The following is a 15177-nucleotide window of genomic DNA, read 5'->3' as shown; positions in this document are numbered from 1 at the left end:
GGCGGCGGGGCCGCGCCACCGCTCCGAGAGCCCCGGCAGCGCGGGGCTGGGCTGCTCCTGAGCCTCGCCAACTGGCCAGCAGCCTCGCAGCTGCTGATTAGGAGGGAGCCCCTGGGAGTACTAGTGGATGGCCAGTTGACTGTGAGCGGGCAGCGTGCCCTGGCGGCCGGGAGGAAATTCAGGCAGCGAGATCCAGGCAGAGCCAGTGTCCGGCACTCCAGGAACAGTGATCATAAGCTAAAACACGAGTTCCACCTCAACGCGGGCATGAACTTCTTTACGCTGAGGCGGGCAGAGCTCTGAATAGGCTGCCCGAGGGAGTCCGGGAGTCTCCCTCCCTGGAAACATTCAAAAGCCAGCTGGAGGCTTTCATGTGTCACCTGCCTTGGCCCGGGGATTGCACGGAATTGTCCCCAAAAGTCTCTTCCAACCCTGGCTATTCTGTGCACCTATATAAACGTGTTGTAAAATTTAGTCCAATTTCCAGAATGTTATCAGCTGTCAGTCTGGCTTCTACAGGACTCATGGTTGTTTTTGTGTTAACTGGAGTTGTTTAGGTTTGTTTTGTAATTTGGTTTTCTTTTGGGTTTTTTGGTTTTTTTGAATTGGTCTTTGATTGGGGTTTTATGTATCATCACAACCAGAAGATGAGCTGACAGTGCTGTGTTTCATCAAACACTGAGCATGTGGAGGCATTGCCTGGACAAGGCTCAGACACCTCTCCAGTTTGTGTGTGACACTGGTGGAGAGACCAGCCCAAGCTTCAGAACCAGCCAGAAGTGACAGCAGGGAGATGAGAGGTATCAGCAGCCTAGATAATGTGGCCTGCCAGGAAAGTGGGAAAGAATCCAGTGCACAAAGCAAAGCAAAAAAAAAGACAGTAGACTGAGTTGTTGTAATACATGAAACATTGTCACAGTGTAGGTGAGAGGGAAGACCATCTCCTGCATGTCCATCATCCTTGGTAAGAGAGAGCAAATCTCACTGTCACTGCAGGTTGTAAAGATGAGGTTGGAGTAGGAAGGAGATTCCAAACACTGTCAAACGTGCCCCAGGCTGCCATCTCCAGGAATTCACCTTCCCACTCTCCACTGCCTCTGCCTCATGCTCCTGTTCCATGCCCACGCTTAGCTGTGCAAGTCCAACCCCACGTGGAAGCATTTCTTTCTAAACATCTCAGCAGAGGTATTGGCATCAATAACCACTGCCTGCCGTTTTTGCTGTGTGCTGCTTTTGCTTTGGGTCACTCTATTCTGTTGGTGTTGACAAAATACTCCCCCCCCAAGGTGGATTCTTGCTGCTAAACAAAATATTTTTCTTGGAAATGGTTTTGATGGGCATTAATGACTAGCGTGAGCAGTAGAGCAGCTAACCATTTGTCACTTTAGAAAAACTTTTAAAGCTTCTAGTTGCTGCAATAAAAAAAAAGAATCCCACATAAAAGCACACCATAAAAGCAGCTGTTTTACTGTGGTAATGTAGGTAGAAACCTTACCTCTGACAGCAGAGATACCTTTGGTTAATATATAGATATAGATATTAATGCAATAAACAATGGAATATGGGAAAAATGCAAGATGGATTTTTTTCCTCCTAAAGAAATATTAAAATAATGCTATTTTCTTTCTGACTAAACTGCATGTAAAGTAACTTCATGTAGTAAAAATGTAGGAATGTAAAGTTCATAAAATAATTTGCATATATTTTCTGTGGTATTTTTGAGTGCTGTTTAAAAATGTGTATTGACTAATAGAGTCTGTTCTACTGAAATTTGTGAATCAAACAAAATAAACCTACAGAAAAACTGATTAATAGGAAAAGTATTAGTCAAGCTTTAAAAAGTTGGTAATGTTAGATGCATTTGTTTTCCCTTCTTCTTTGTGCAATAGTCCATAATATAATCCTGCTGGTATAATATCTATGGGCCACTGCACTCAAACAAATTTTAGGTGAGACCTTTCCTGTGAAGGATAGTCAGACTTGCACCTTATTTGAGGTTTTGTTTGTTTCAAGGTGTGATGTCCCTGGCAGAGCATTAAGGGCTATGTGTAAACATGCAGTTATTTTGTAATTGAAAGTCATTATCATAAATTAGACCATTTTGCTGCAGTATGAAAGTACTAATCCTTTAAACTCAGTTTGAGAGCTTGAAATCTTAGGTGTGAGCTGTTTCTGATGGTTTCTCATTTATTTATTTATTTTCTTTTTAGGATGGGTTACATCCAAGGAATCTTATCCCAGAGCTTTGTAGGCTGTTTTATGGTTTAGGCTGGGTAACAGGAACTGGTGGAGGAATCAGCTTGAAACATGGGTAAGTGATGATGAAAGAGAGGCAATGTGGTGGTGAGAGAGAGGTGGCTGTGTTTAGTACTTGGTGAGGGCTTTTCAGCTCCATGAGAAGCGTTTGCAAGTTGGGAGTGGGCAAGAAGTTAGAGGGAGAAATGAGCAGTGTGCCAAAATTAACCATATAGGGGGAAGGTGAATAGTCTGAATTAATCATTGCAGTCCCTTCAATGGGGAGAGACAACTTCAGAGAGTGACCTTATCCTGTCCTTTTTCCTACCTTTTTTAAGGTAGATGAATTGCCTTTAAAGAACAACATGTTCCCCCTTTTTCACTTCACTGACTATGGAATTTAGAGTGGGTTACATCAGGCACACGGCTTTCAAATGCCTGTGGTTAAATAAGATCAGTCTCACCCTGGATGTGTTTTACAGGCCAGATATTTCCTCTGAGAAGGAAATTGCTGTTGCACTGAGGTAATTTCTGAGGAGACAAATACTTTACGTATAATTAAAGCACAACAGGTAACAACAGTTTTTGGTCTGTGTCTCCTACGAACAAGCACCACTTTGTGTTTTAATTTGCCTGTCTCCCACCTCTTCATAATCTCCAATCCTTTTAGAGGGAACAGAGCTCCTCTCAGTGGCCACTGAAAAGAAGTCCTCATTGTGCAAAGAGCCTTGCACAGTGCCTGCAGTTCTGTGCCCAGTCACCAGGCTGTGACACGACCTTGAGAGTGTCTGACCTCTCATTTTCTGGTGTACACTTGCATGCATACACAAACAGCATTGCTATTCAAAGATGTATTATATGTATGTATATATGTATATATATGTGAATAAAAGACCCTAAATGCTCATATTTATGCTGTTTGGACTTTGTGCAGGTCATTTCACCTCCCTCCTTGATTTTGCATGGAAAGCCACAACAGTAATAATGAATGAAAGTGGTAAATTCTGTGGGAAGACCTTTCTAGCACTGATTTGTCATCAGTACCTAAATGTAGCCTATTTTCTTTGTCATTCCAGTGCAACTCCTGTTGGTTTTGGCAAGACAACTGGCATTATCAGAGAATGCATTAATATAGTTTTCCTTAGTAGTTCTATAGCTTGTTTACTTGGCATTGTTAGAAAGGAAAATGTAAAGGAACAGTTGAAATTTGATTCAAATATAACAACTGTTTTTACCAGGTAATCTTAATCAGCCTTACTCACTGTGCAGTTCATATCAACTATCAAGGAAAACAAATGCCAATTTGGACTTGGCATAGCATGTTAAAAATGGATGTAGAATTCTTTGTGAGGTATCTTGTCTTTGAAGACTTTATTTTATCATCAGATTTTTCTCTTTCTGGTTAAGTTCTAAAAAATAAAAAAATCTGGTTTAAGAAAAATTGTGTGTCTGTCATAAGTAACTGAGTTTACCACTTAATTTCTTATCTTGCTCATACAAATGAATCAAGACTAAATTAATGCAATGCCAGCAGTGCTAATCATGTATGTCAAAAATTATAAATATGATAAAGCCACATTTTTCTGTGCTTCACAGACATTTTACTACTATGAATAGTATATCATCTTAAGAGTTTTAGTTTTGGAAGAATTAAAATCATAGAATTGTTTAGACTGGTAAAAATCCTTATATCATTGAGTGTCCAACCATAAACCTACCACTGCCAAGTTCTCCACTAAACCACATTCCTAAGCACCATGCCTAAAGGTCTTCTGAAAACTTCCAGAGATGGTGAGCCACCTGTTTTCCTGGGCAGCCCATTCCAATGCTTGCTAACCCTTTCAGTGAAGAAATTTTTCCTGATATCCAATTTAAACCTCTCCTTATGTAAATTGAGGTAACTTCCTCTTGTCCTGTCACTGGTTACCTGGCAGGAGAGCAACCTCACCTGACTACAGCCTCCTCTCAGGCAGTTGTAGAGAACAGTGAGGTCACCCCTGAGCCTCCTTTTCTCCAGGCTAAATACCCCCAGCTCCCTCAGCTGCTCCTCACAAGACTTGTGCTCCAGACCCTTCTCCAGCTCCATACTCTTATCCAGAACTACAAAGATCCCATGGTCCATAGGAAACGTGTCTGTAACTTGACTAATTATTCACTAGATGTCTCTGTGCTCCTGAATTTAGTACATGACTGCTGAAGTCAAATAGTGATTGCAGTTCAGAGAGAGAATATAGTTGGGGTTTTTGTGTTAATAATGAAAAGAATGCAGTGCCATCTTGAAATCATTTTAGTTTCAGTTTTTACGGTTTTTTGTTCATGTAGTCCTTGCAAGAAGTGATGCACTTCTTAAATTTCAGTCATTTAATTACACTGAATTAGTGCTATCTGTTTATCAACACAAATAAACATGGAACTGCACTAGAAATCTAACCTGTGCACTTAAAAAAAAAGTATTTGCAATGTTGAATGTTGCAGATAATTATTACTGTTTAAAGATATTTTATGGATTTTTATGTAGTGGTTTTGTCCCCTGCCTTGTCACAGATCAGTATCTGTTTGCAATTTCTAATTTATTTTTATTCTGAATTCTAGGAATTTGAGTTTGAGTTACTGCAGGGAGAGGCTGTTTTTCTTTGTTGGAAAAATAAGGCTGCACTTCTTACTTGTGTTTTGGATATCTGTCAAATTGAAAGCAGGGTTTTGTACCCCTGCAAATTAAAGGTTTTATTTGCCCTTGTACAATTTGGTTCTATTTTTAAAACTATCTACCTGTCAATGTATGGAAAGAATAAGAAAGTTTTTTAATTGTGAGGGTCTAGATTTGCTATTTCCTTTTCAGTGGCTCAAGAGCTCGAACGCCTGTCTGGTGGAAGAGTCATTGCTCAGCTGTGTTTACTGATTTTTCTCATCTGCAAATTTTCCTAGGGATGAAATCTACATCGCTCCTTCAGGAGTCCAAAAGGAAAGAATACAGGTGTGTTAAACTGCTTTTACCTCAGAGCTCATCTTGAGAAGGATGAAAGTGCCTTTCTTTAGTTTCATTTTTCCTTATGTGAAGTTACAAACTTGTTATACATTTGAAACAACTGCTGATTTCTCCCAGTACTCCACTATGATAGGAAGCCAGTATGTGTTTCAGTGGCCAGTGTAGATTAGTCTTGATGTTCTCCTTGCTTTAAATTAACACAAAGCAGCATGAGAGTGGAGCATTACTCCAGTCCAGCTTTATTCCTTGTCAGGCTTGGTTGGCTAGACCTGTCTGGCTACAGTTTCAAGTTACCCGTGTAAATAGACATTAACACCTCATTGCTGTTTATTTTCATTTGAGTGATTGCAAATATTTGTCTTGATATTCTCAGTAAATAACTGGGCTCTCCCCATGAAAAGGTGACCTTGTCTCTCTGCTTTCCAAAAAAAACCCAAAATGTAAGAGGAGGGGGGAATGCTAAACAATACCTATTTTATGACAGCAGGAACTCCCCCAGAATAGAGTAATACATGGAAAGGATTTGTCAGCTCATAAATCTGAGGATAAGTACAGTGAGGAGGGAAAGGAATTTCTTCTCTGTTAGAAACTTGGGGTCTTAGAGCAGCGTTTGCTGGGGATGTGCAGAAGTAAGGCAGGCAAAAGTATGTGAGATAACCACATTGCTCTGGTCTGTGCTCACAGTAACAGCGGATTAAGCACAGTCAGTGAGGAAATATCCTGTAATTGTATTTTCTGCTGATTTTTAAAATAACATTAAAATTTTATTACTATCCTGAATAATTCTTTGTACTATTATGAATAGCTAATTGATGCAAAGGCAACATTAATGTAAAGCTACTAAAAGCAAAGTTTAAAAAGAAATAGTTCTACAAATTAGATGTATTATTTTTTAAGTTTAACTTGTGTCATTTGTTGGTTCTTTTAAGTAGGGCAGGAAAAGTACATCTACATTTCTTATTTTGAATCAGTTACTACTTTTCCTTTTGATCAGTTGTTATTACTGAGCTACACTATCTCCTTTCTGAGAAAATTGTAGTTTTACAAGTATCTGCATGGCATCAGTCTGAAGAAAAAGAGTACCTAATACTAATTTCCATTACACAATGTTGGTAAGTACTATTAGAAGCTGGAATAAATGTGGAGCATTACAGCACTTTTACAAAGTTCAGATCACATTCTGTATTAAATATATGGTTTGTATATATTTGTTTCCCTAGAGGGAAAACAAAACTATTTGAGGTTAAATATCAAATAAAACTATCCCAGATTAAAATAATTTCTTCTTTCTTACAGCCAGAAGATATGTTTGTTTGTGACATGAATGAACAGGACATCAGTGGTCCTCCACTGCACAAGAAACTAAAGAAAAGCCAGTGCACACCTCTTTTTATGAATGCCTACACTATGAGAGGTATGTAGCAATGTTTGCAGTTCAGCAGTGACTGAAACACTGTATATGTACATCCACAAAATTGCTATTCAGTACCATATTCTTTATACATAGAAGTTACAGTGAAATAAACATGAAACTATAAAAGAAATTGATATGCAAAGGTATATCCACAGTGGGATATAATCCACAGTAACATCCTGTCAGTATCATTTGCAGTTTAATCTTGTCTTGTAGCTATGCCTGTGATCATGTTTTCAGCACTGATTTTAGTGCAGAATATTTGTAGGTTGCAGGGGAAGCCCAGGATTACAACAGTTTTACATCAGTGGTTTTGCCAATTCAGCTATTACAGTTTAAATCCTTTTGCATCCGTTGGCTGAGATTAACAGTTATAAAATAGGAATAGGTGAAAACAGTATGAAACTTTTCTTTTGCAGGTAGATAGTAATAGAGAGTTTTTGATGTGTAAAATTTACATCTGTTATTTTAGAAAGGATTTCGGGAGTCTCTTCTGGTCTTCCTGCACAAGCAGCTTACATGTGTCCTCAAGGAATAACAACGTTGCATCTTTATAAGTAGATTATAATTATTGTCTACCTATCTTTCCATCATGACACAGTAAGGTGATGATTTTTTTCAGAGAATCAGCAGATAATTGGGGAAAACATAAAAAGAAAGTAAAAGGCTTTAAACTTTCATTTAACAAATAAGTTCAGGTTATAAATTCCTTATAACCTCAGAACTCTGATAAAATTAAGAGTGTGTCAGTCATTGTAGTATATAAAGAAATGTACAAGTAGTGTTTCTGCTTGAATTTGTACAAGCAGTTTTTCTCCTGGAATGTGTCACTAACTGAAAGTTAACACAAGTGTCCTAAGACAATCTATACTTATCCCTTATGAATATTTACCTCATACCTTCATTTAAGTTGCTGTATATTTTCCCTCTCTTACAGCAGATCAACATTTGCTAGTATGCCTAATCAAAGGAAATGAATCTAGTATGTGAATAAAATTTTCATAATAGAGACATTTTAAAATTAATTCTGAATTTTCTTTTTTTGCTCCTAGGGGCAGGCGCAGTGATCCATACACATTCCAAGGCTGCTGTTATGGCTACCCTCCTTTACCCAGGGAGTGAGTTCTCTATTACCCATCAGGAGATGATAAAAGGAATCCAGAAGTGTACTTCAGGAGGCTATTACAGGTACTTCTCTATATTTAGGAAAAGAGGTGTGGTGTTTGATCGTTTGTTTTCCGCAATATCAATACAAGTCATTTGAGTTATATACTTGAAAGTGTATAATGCAAAGTCTTAAGAATAAGAAGTAAAAAGACCTCTGGAATGGATGAGTCACCACTGGCTTTCAGTAAGATCTGAAGCCTGTGTAAGAGATCTGAGATAAGATCTTGTACTGCCAAGGCTGCTGTGGTCTGTTGAGCTACAGGAAGGAGCCAAATAAAGAGCTACATCCTGAGATGTTGCCACATCTGTACAACATTCAGCTGTAACTGGAGCCAGCCAGCACCAGGTTGGATTGATAGCATGTACAAACTACATTTGGGTGGACTTCACATATCACTGCCTGTGCTAGTTTGGGGCATGTTAAGAGAGTAGAGGATTTCAGATCTACTTGACAGAGTTTGAAAGAAAATTCAGAATAAACAGCTCATTAAAGATAATGTTATTACTTTTCAAGGATGAGCTCTGAGGTAAGTGCTGAGTTATTCCAAATTATGTGTGATGGCTTGTTTTGAGGTCTCCACCCACAGAGTGTTGAATTGGGATCTGCAAACAACACTTATATAACATGTGACAAGGAGATGAGAAATTGAAATGCTAAATTCTTTCCACTTTTTGATGTTAATTTTTGTATCTAACTATTGCCCTTTGGCAAGGGAGAAAGCCATATGTGATTTTACGCCCAGGCATATTTTATTCCATTTTGGTTGACTTGCCAACTTTACTTTATTGTCACCATTAGCATGTGCATTTTTAATGTGGTAAAATGCGTACCCTTGTACTCAATTGTCTAACAACATTGTTTTTTTAAAAATCCACAACAATTTTTATATGCATTTTGAGCTCTTAAGCACTCCTAAACGTTAGTCAGGAAACATTGGATTTATTGGATTCCATGCCTCCCAGTTTTCTGTGTCATTCTATTAATTTACCCGAAAAATCCAAGAAATCAAAGCTCCAGGTTATATGGCTCAAAAGCACGTGTTCATTCTCACTAGACTGATCCCACTGGCTTGCCTCACACCAGCCTCCCCACTGAATTCAAAGGAAAAATGGGTCCTTGGATTCAAAATACAAAATGGCGCTTTGCAAAAAAGGGATTGCGTGTTGTTTCTAGTTACATAAATCTTTTTTGGAAGCTGTCCAGGAAAATGCTACAGATAGAATAATCAGAAGTATATGTTGGCCTACATATGACTCCAGTGATGCCACACTAGTTTTACCTTTGATTTCCATAGAAGGAGAATTAGATCAGTAGTAAACGGGTTTGAAAGTCAGACTGTCACAAGGTATTTTACATCCATGTTTGACTAAACGTAGGCTGCTTATATTTCAATTTTTTAAAAAAAGAGATCCCAAGTATTTAGCTCATTCAGAATCTTCTTGACATTTTTTAGGTATTAGTTCTTGATAGAAAGCTTATAGTCCTGGTTAGGAATCAGTTATGATACTTACAGCAGCTTCCAAGCTCAAGCAGAAAGCAGAACCTAGGAAGCCAATCCATTAACTCATTTGGCCTCATTAACAAACACTCAAAGTGTAATTTTAGTATTCCAAATTCATAAGAGTCAGAGCTTCAAATACCACCTCACTTTCTTCATTCACTCTTTTTATAGCCTTCCTTGAGAAAGTGTCAGCATTGAGAACCGTAAGAGATTAGACTTTATCTTCTGAATATTTGATTTCAAATATAAGCTGTTGATGTTGGGTTTTTTACCATTGCTTTCTTTCTGTGTTTCACAAAAGAAAGTACTACTAGCATCCACTCATGAAATATCTATGTGATCTCAATGATAAATCTGAACCTGAGCTGGGGACTTATTAAAACTATTTAAACAAGTTTCTGCTAGTGTTAATTAAGGTTCAAACAATGCCAAATATCCCAGTCCTCCTTCAGAAGAAACTCTTAGGCAAGTTCCACTGAGTAACGTGCATCATCTTGTCTTTGGAGCTGGGGTTCTCAGGCTCTCTTAAGATCACATGTAGCCCACCAATGACTCCATCACAGAGAATTTATTTTTCATGTGTTGACTCTACTTTCTATTTATATGCCTTAGCAGGACAATCTTCCAGGGGCTTTTTGGACTACCTAAATTGTTTTTTTTTCCAACAAACAGCTTCATTTCCTTCTATATGATATGATTCTTTTAAATAATTTAATCTGAGGTAAAACTTGTAGATGATGCCAGTACAGGATGAGAAGTTTGAAAAAGTTGTAAAGGGACCCAACTACAAAGTGATATGGGAATAAACAGCTACACCTAATGGATTACTAAGTGATGTTTTCTTTTTGTCCCTCAAGTGTAGCTCAGGCATTGCCAGCGTAATATGTGTTTGGGAGTGAGAGATGTTCCTGAGAATTCCTGTGCTACAGCATCACTCACAAGAGAAGAGAATAAGATCAAGTGTTGAGAACTAAACTTTTTACACAGTCAGAGGATAATTTCTTTCTTCGGGAAAAGTTTCATACATCCAAGCACAGGGTTTTTTTAAATACATGAAGATGTCCTTTTTTTTCTAGATATGATGATACACTAGTGGTTCCTATTATTGAGAATACACCAGAAGAGAAGGATCTCAAGGAGAGAATGGCACGTGCAATGGAAAAATACCCAGACTCTTGTGCTGTGCTGGTCAGACGTCACGGTGTTTATGTATGGGGAGAGACGTGGGAAAAAGCCAAAACTATGTGAGTACAGTTCAGGAATATGCTGTCTCTTGCCTCAAGATCTTAATGAACTTAATGCCATGTATATTTCCAGCCCATGGACAATGATCCAGAGTATTAGGACCTCACTGCATGTATAGGGGGCTTTTGGGAATGGATTCATCCATGATTCCATTGCTTGGTTTTCCTTCCATATCAGTGCTGTCTGATAGGGTTGCCAACATTTTCCTTTCAGACAAGTCAACAAATCCCTTCTCATATGAAACATGCAGGCAGTCTCTGCTTTTATGTGACACCTGCCAATACTGTTTGTGTAGCCGGCCCTAGTCCCATTTTTTGAATTTACCTCATCTGCTGATGGAAATGCAGCAAATAAATATTATGTAGGAAAGTGGCACTTTCCATTCCACAGCATTGGAAATAAACGATAATAGAGCTGTCCAGTCAGACTATCACATTGGTGATAAAATCTTAAGGAAGGAAAATACTAATTTTCATAAAACATGATAAGGCTTGAGCTTTACTTACATTGCATTTTTTCCCTATTTATTTTAGGTGTGAATGTTATGACTACTTGTTTGATATCGCAGTGCAGATGAAGCAGCACGGGCTAGATCCTTCAAAACATCCAGCAGGAGAAAATGGGATCTTGTAAATGTCAACAACATTTATACTCAGGTGTGAATTTATCTGTAAAGCTGATCTGCTTGGAGGGATAGACTATAGATGACATCATCACTTCAGTCTGCTTTCCCACTCAGGAAACTTCAGTATTGCTCATCTTCCCCCAGTCTGCTCCATTGCCACTGCAGTTGTGTCTATGCCTGAAATAGTGCTCCTTTTCCACACAATGCAGCAATATATATATATATATATATATATATATATATATATATATATTAATAGCTAGGTATGTCCAGTGGATCTTTAGTGCCAATGTACAGCATGGAGTGTGATTTCTTTTTAAAACAAAATAATATCAAGCATTTCCAGAAAAGCCAATGGACTAAAAAGGCCAGAGCCTAGTGAGCTGATATGGACAGAGATGTCTAAACACCCACATTTGTTCTGCTTGCAAGATCAGGTTTGATTTCAGACCATCTCAGTGATATTACTTATGTGGTGGGTTGGTTGAGGGTTTTAGGGGGGTTAGTTTTTTCCTTCAATGTGGCTGGTTGAGTTTCACTGATTAGTGTTAGCTGTTTACCTCATGTAGGAAATCACATTAACTTTCTGTTTTCTATTATAGCAATAATCAGTTTTGAAAGTTTTCATAAGAAATTTTTGAAGTTAAAGCCCAAAGATAATACGATCAGGGTACTCTACCTGAAGGATACCTGAAACAATTCTCACGTATGTACAGCTTGGTATGGCAAAATGCAGTGGTAGCATAACATTTCAGAGTTGGAAAATACAAATTTAAAGGTAGCAGTACTGAGATTATAAAGGAATTTCTTGACCAAAGCAGTGGGGCAGGAGGTGTGCTGTCAGAGCCTCTGCCTTAGCAGGCATTCAGGGCGCTGCTGCTGCCTGCAGTGATGAAGACACGCTGGCTGCCACTCCTGCACAAAGCTACCTCATGGCCCACAAGGGCCATTCTAAAATTACTTCTCAGCCCCTGCAATTGGATAAGTTGGGCTACTATAGTGGCGCTAGTATTCCTTTGCCTATTTATGTTGACAAGTTTTAGAATATTTTTGCTTTTACTTTGTTTCTCCTGTACAGATTTCTTACATGATGATGGGAGTTCCAGCTTTCACCCCATATTACTGAAGCCAGAAGAGGGTGCTGATCCTCAGCTGATTGACAATTGAGAGCAGCAACTTTTAACTGTTAAATGCACCCAAGAATTAAAGGACAGTTAAAAAAAAAAAACAACTTCTGAACAATCATTGCAATTTCCAAGTCCTGTCGAATACCACAGTAGAAGGATTGAAAATTCAGATGCAAAAATACTTTGAGAAACTTTGGAGAACTAATGTCCCATTTTGCTTTTGTGCCTTAAAAATTCATATTTCAACAACCTGCACTTGTTGATCCTGCCCTAATGCTACATCATTTAACTTGAAATAAGTCTGCATTTCTGAAAGTTATTGTAGCTTTTATTCTTCCAGAAAAAAGTGACGACAGCCCCTTAATTAGAAGTTAATAAAGTTTAAAGCATTTTTTGAACTGTTGATTCCTTCATACCATGTTTGTGTTTATGTTTTCGGGGGGTTTTTTCTTTTTTTAAATTAAGCCTGTAGCATATGTATTTTTAAACTCTCCTTATTGTCATTATAATGAGAAGGAAATTTTATAGCATGTATTTTGCAGTTGTTACTGAGGGACTGCTCTGGGTCTTATATTTTTAAATTCCTTTACTTTGAATAACAGCTTTGTATGACCTCTGCTTAGCCCCCACCCCAAGGTATATTTAATCAACCTGCTCATTCAAACACAGTCTCGCATAATTATGACAGAATCTTCTTTCAAAATCTTCTGGACTGGCCCCCTGGTGGCATCAGTGTAAGCTCAATTGACCAATTTTCTAATTGGGTATTGAGACCTCAGTCCCAAGGGTGAGCTGAGCCAGGCTAAGTGCCAGCTGGCCCTGGTTTCTGCTAGGGGCTGTGCATTCCCACCACTTCCCTTTCCATCATCTCTGGCACTTTTTTGGAGCTTCCATGAGGTGAATTAACTCTTCGGCCTAAAATAAAAGTACTGTGGGAGTGAGGGAAAAATTGTTTCAATTATTTCCTACTACTAAGTCACTGATAAAAACACTGAATCGAGTCAAAGGTGGGTCCAAAGAGAACCTAGAGCCAGGGCAAGAGGAGATGGCTGATGCCAGAGATGGCAGACACCACTTCCCCCTTTTCCAGGGGATGACAATTAAGGTCAGTGTTTGTGTACCTTAGGCATGTTTGCCCTTCCCTCTTGTACCTCTGTACCTGCAATGTGCAACATTTAACCCTTAAGGGGACCTTGGTTATGGTAAATAATGGTTATCACTGAGTAACTACAGGTTGTTTGCTATATGTTTATTGATACATTTTTTCATTATTAGACATTTGTCAGGGGCAAATAGTTTGTCACATTCCACATCTTCTGAGTGTATGTGTATTGCAGTAAGAACTTGTGTGAAAATGCTATTTTTTAGACCAGAGGGTGACTTTGGACAGGCTGCTTCACTTAAGCATAAAATATCTCTGACGTGTGTTTAAGACTTGAGAGGTGCAGCTGACTTTAAGGGAAAGCAGACTAATTCTCTCAGCTTTTCTTCCCTGTGGATGTACTAATAAAAACATTTCATGTGACAATCCAATTAGTCTTGAAATCTAGCTGCCACCTATTGATTGTGACCTTTAATTATTTATTTAAACTGTCTGATTTTTGCAAAAAATAACTTTGTGTGGTATTCTGATTATGATTTCAGAATAGGTGATAATTGTATTGTTCCATGATACTGATGTTTTATAAGAATGAAGAACATTTTATATTTGATGGTTTTTTGTTTTGCATACGTAAAGACAAACCATAAAAGAACACTCATGATGAAAGGTATTTTTTGCCAAATATATTCCTCTGGGGTTGTGTGAGTTACAATATTCACTTTCTCATGCAGCTACAATTTGCTCTGTAGCCTTTCTAAATTCTGTAAATAATCACATTTCTACAGTAATAGTTAAGTTATTTCATACAGGATTCCTAGATGCTCAGAGTCCCATTTAATGATTTGGAAATTAGTTAAATGCACCCTTCTCCTGTCTTCTCATATGAATCCCCATCAAAGAAATTAATGCCTTCACAACTCTGGTGGCTTCATAACCCTGTGAAATGATTACTGTTTCCTGAAGTGCTCACAAAGCTCTGGCAGTTCAGCTCTGATTATGTAGAACAAAAATAGGAAAATGTCTCATACGATTCAAAGCTTATTGACTCACATAATTTTTAAGTCTATCTCTTTTCCTGATGTGAATATTAGGCTTTTAAGCCAGCTAGGTGTTTTTCTGTGTTTGCAGCAAAGACTTGATCTCCACCAAAGCTGATTATCTAGGTTTAGTATCACAGATAGGCTCATGGCAGAATGACATAATTCCCATTTAAATGGCTCATCCAAAAAGCTAAGTAAGTTCCAACGTTTCTCAATAAAAGTAACTTCCTAGCAAACATCCTGCTTGCTTTCCAAGAAGGAAATAAAACTGCAGAATACAGGATCTCGAAATGTTGCAGAGATAGAACTCTTAACTTACCGTAAGCGGTTATGTTGCCAATGTACGTTCTGTTGTAAATGCTGTAATGCCTGAACAATTGGCATCCTCTTCAACTCTGAAATTTTAATTAAAAATTAATATTAAAAAAGCCCACTGACTAGTGGAACATTACAAATAAACCAGTAGCCTTCCTCTAATTTTTTTTTTTGCCGCACATTTTGGCAAACAGGTTTGTAACAGTTTTTTGCTATTTTACAGAAGATGGCAAATGGGGAAAAAGATCCCTGGAACATTCTAAATGGATTACTCCCATACTGAGGAGTAGAAGAAAATATATAGTTTGATATTAATCCTTCCTGATTTCAAAATAATTAAAAACCTCTGAAAATGCTTCATTTTTCAAGCAACTTCGTATTTGTATTTCAGGTTTGTTCTAAGGGGAGGTGAACCCTTG

At 38.1% G+C, this 15177-nt stretch overlaps 1 protein-coding gene across 3 annotated transcripts in view; it reads left to right on the top strand.

Annotated features, from left to right (window-relative positions):
* APIP (APAF1 interacting protein) overlaps positions 1-15177 on the top strand; it is a 33666-nt gene that overhangs the window by 120 nt on the left and 18369 nt on the right. For 2 of the 3 annotated variants that reach the window (XM_063158773.1, XM_063158772.1), the window contains exons 2-7: positions 2211-2311; positions 5161-5209; positions 6518-6635; positions 7688-7823; positions 10381-10548; positions 11083-11205. In XM_063158773.1, the coding sequence (XP_063014843.1) occupies positions 2211-2311; positions 5161-5209; positions 6518-6635; positions 7688-7823; positions 10381-10548; positions 11083-11182 (672 nt within the window). In that variant the 3' untranslated portion in view covers positions 11183-11205. Of the gene's footprint in view, positions 1-2210; positions 2312-5160; positions 5210-6517; positions 6636-7687; positions 7824-10380; positions 10549-11082; positions 11206-12252; positions 12700-15177 lie in introns of those variants that run through there. The other variant, XM_063158771.1, reaches the window with a different exon arrangement.

This window comes from Melospiza melodia, chromosome 6, assembly GCF_035770615.1.
Source record: "Melospiza melodia melodia isolate bMelMel2 chromosome 6, bMelMel2.pri, whole genome shotgun sequence".
Taxonomy (NCBI): domain Eukaryota; kingdom Metazoa; phylum Chordata; class Aves; order Passeriformes; family Passerellidae; genus Melospiza; species Melospiza melodia.
This window is presented reverse-complemented; position numbering and strand designations above follow the sequence as displayed.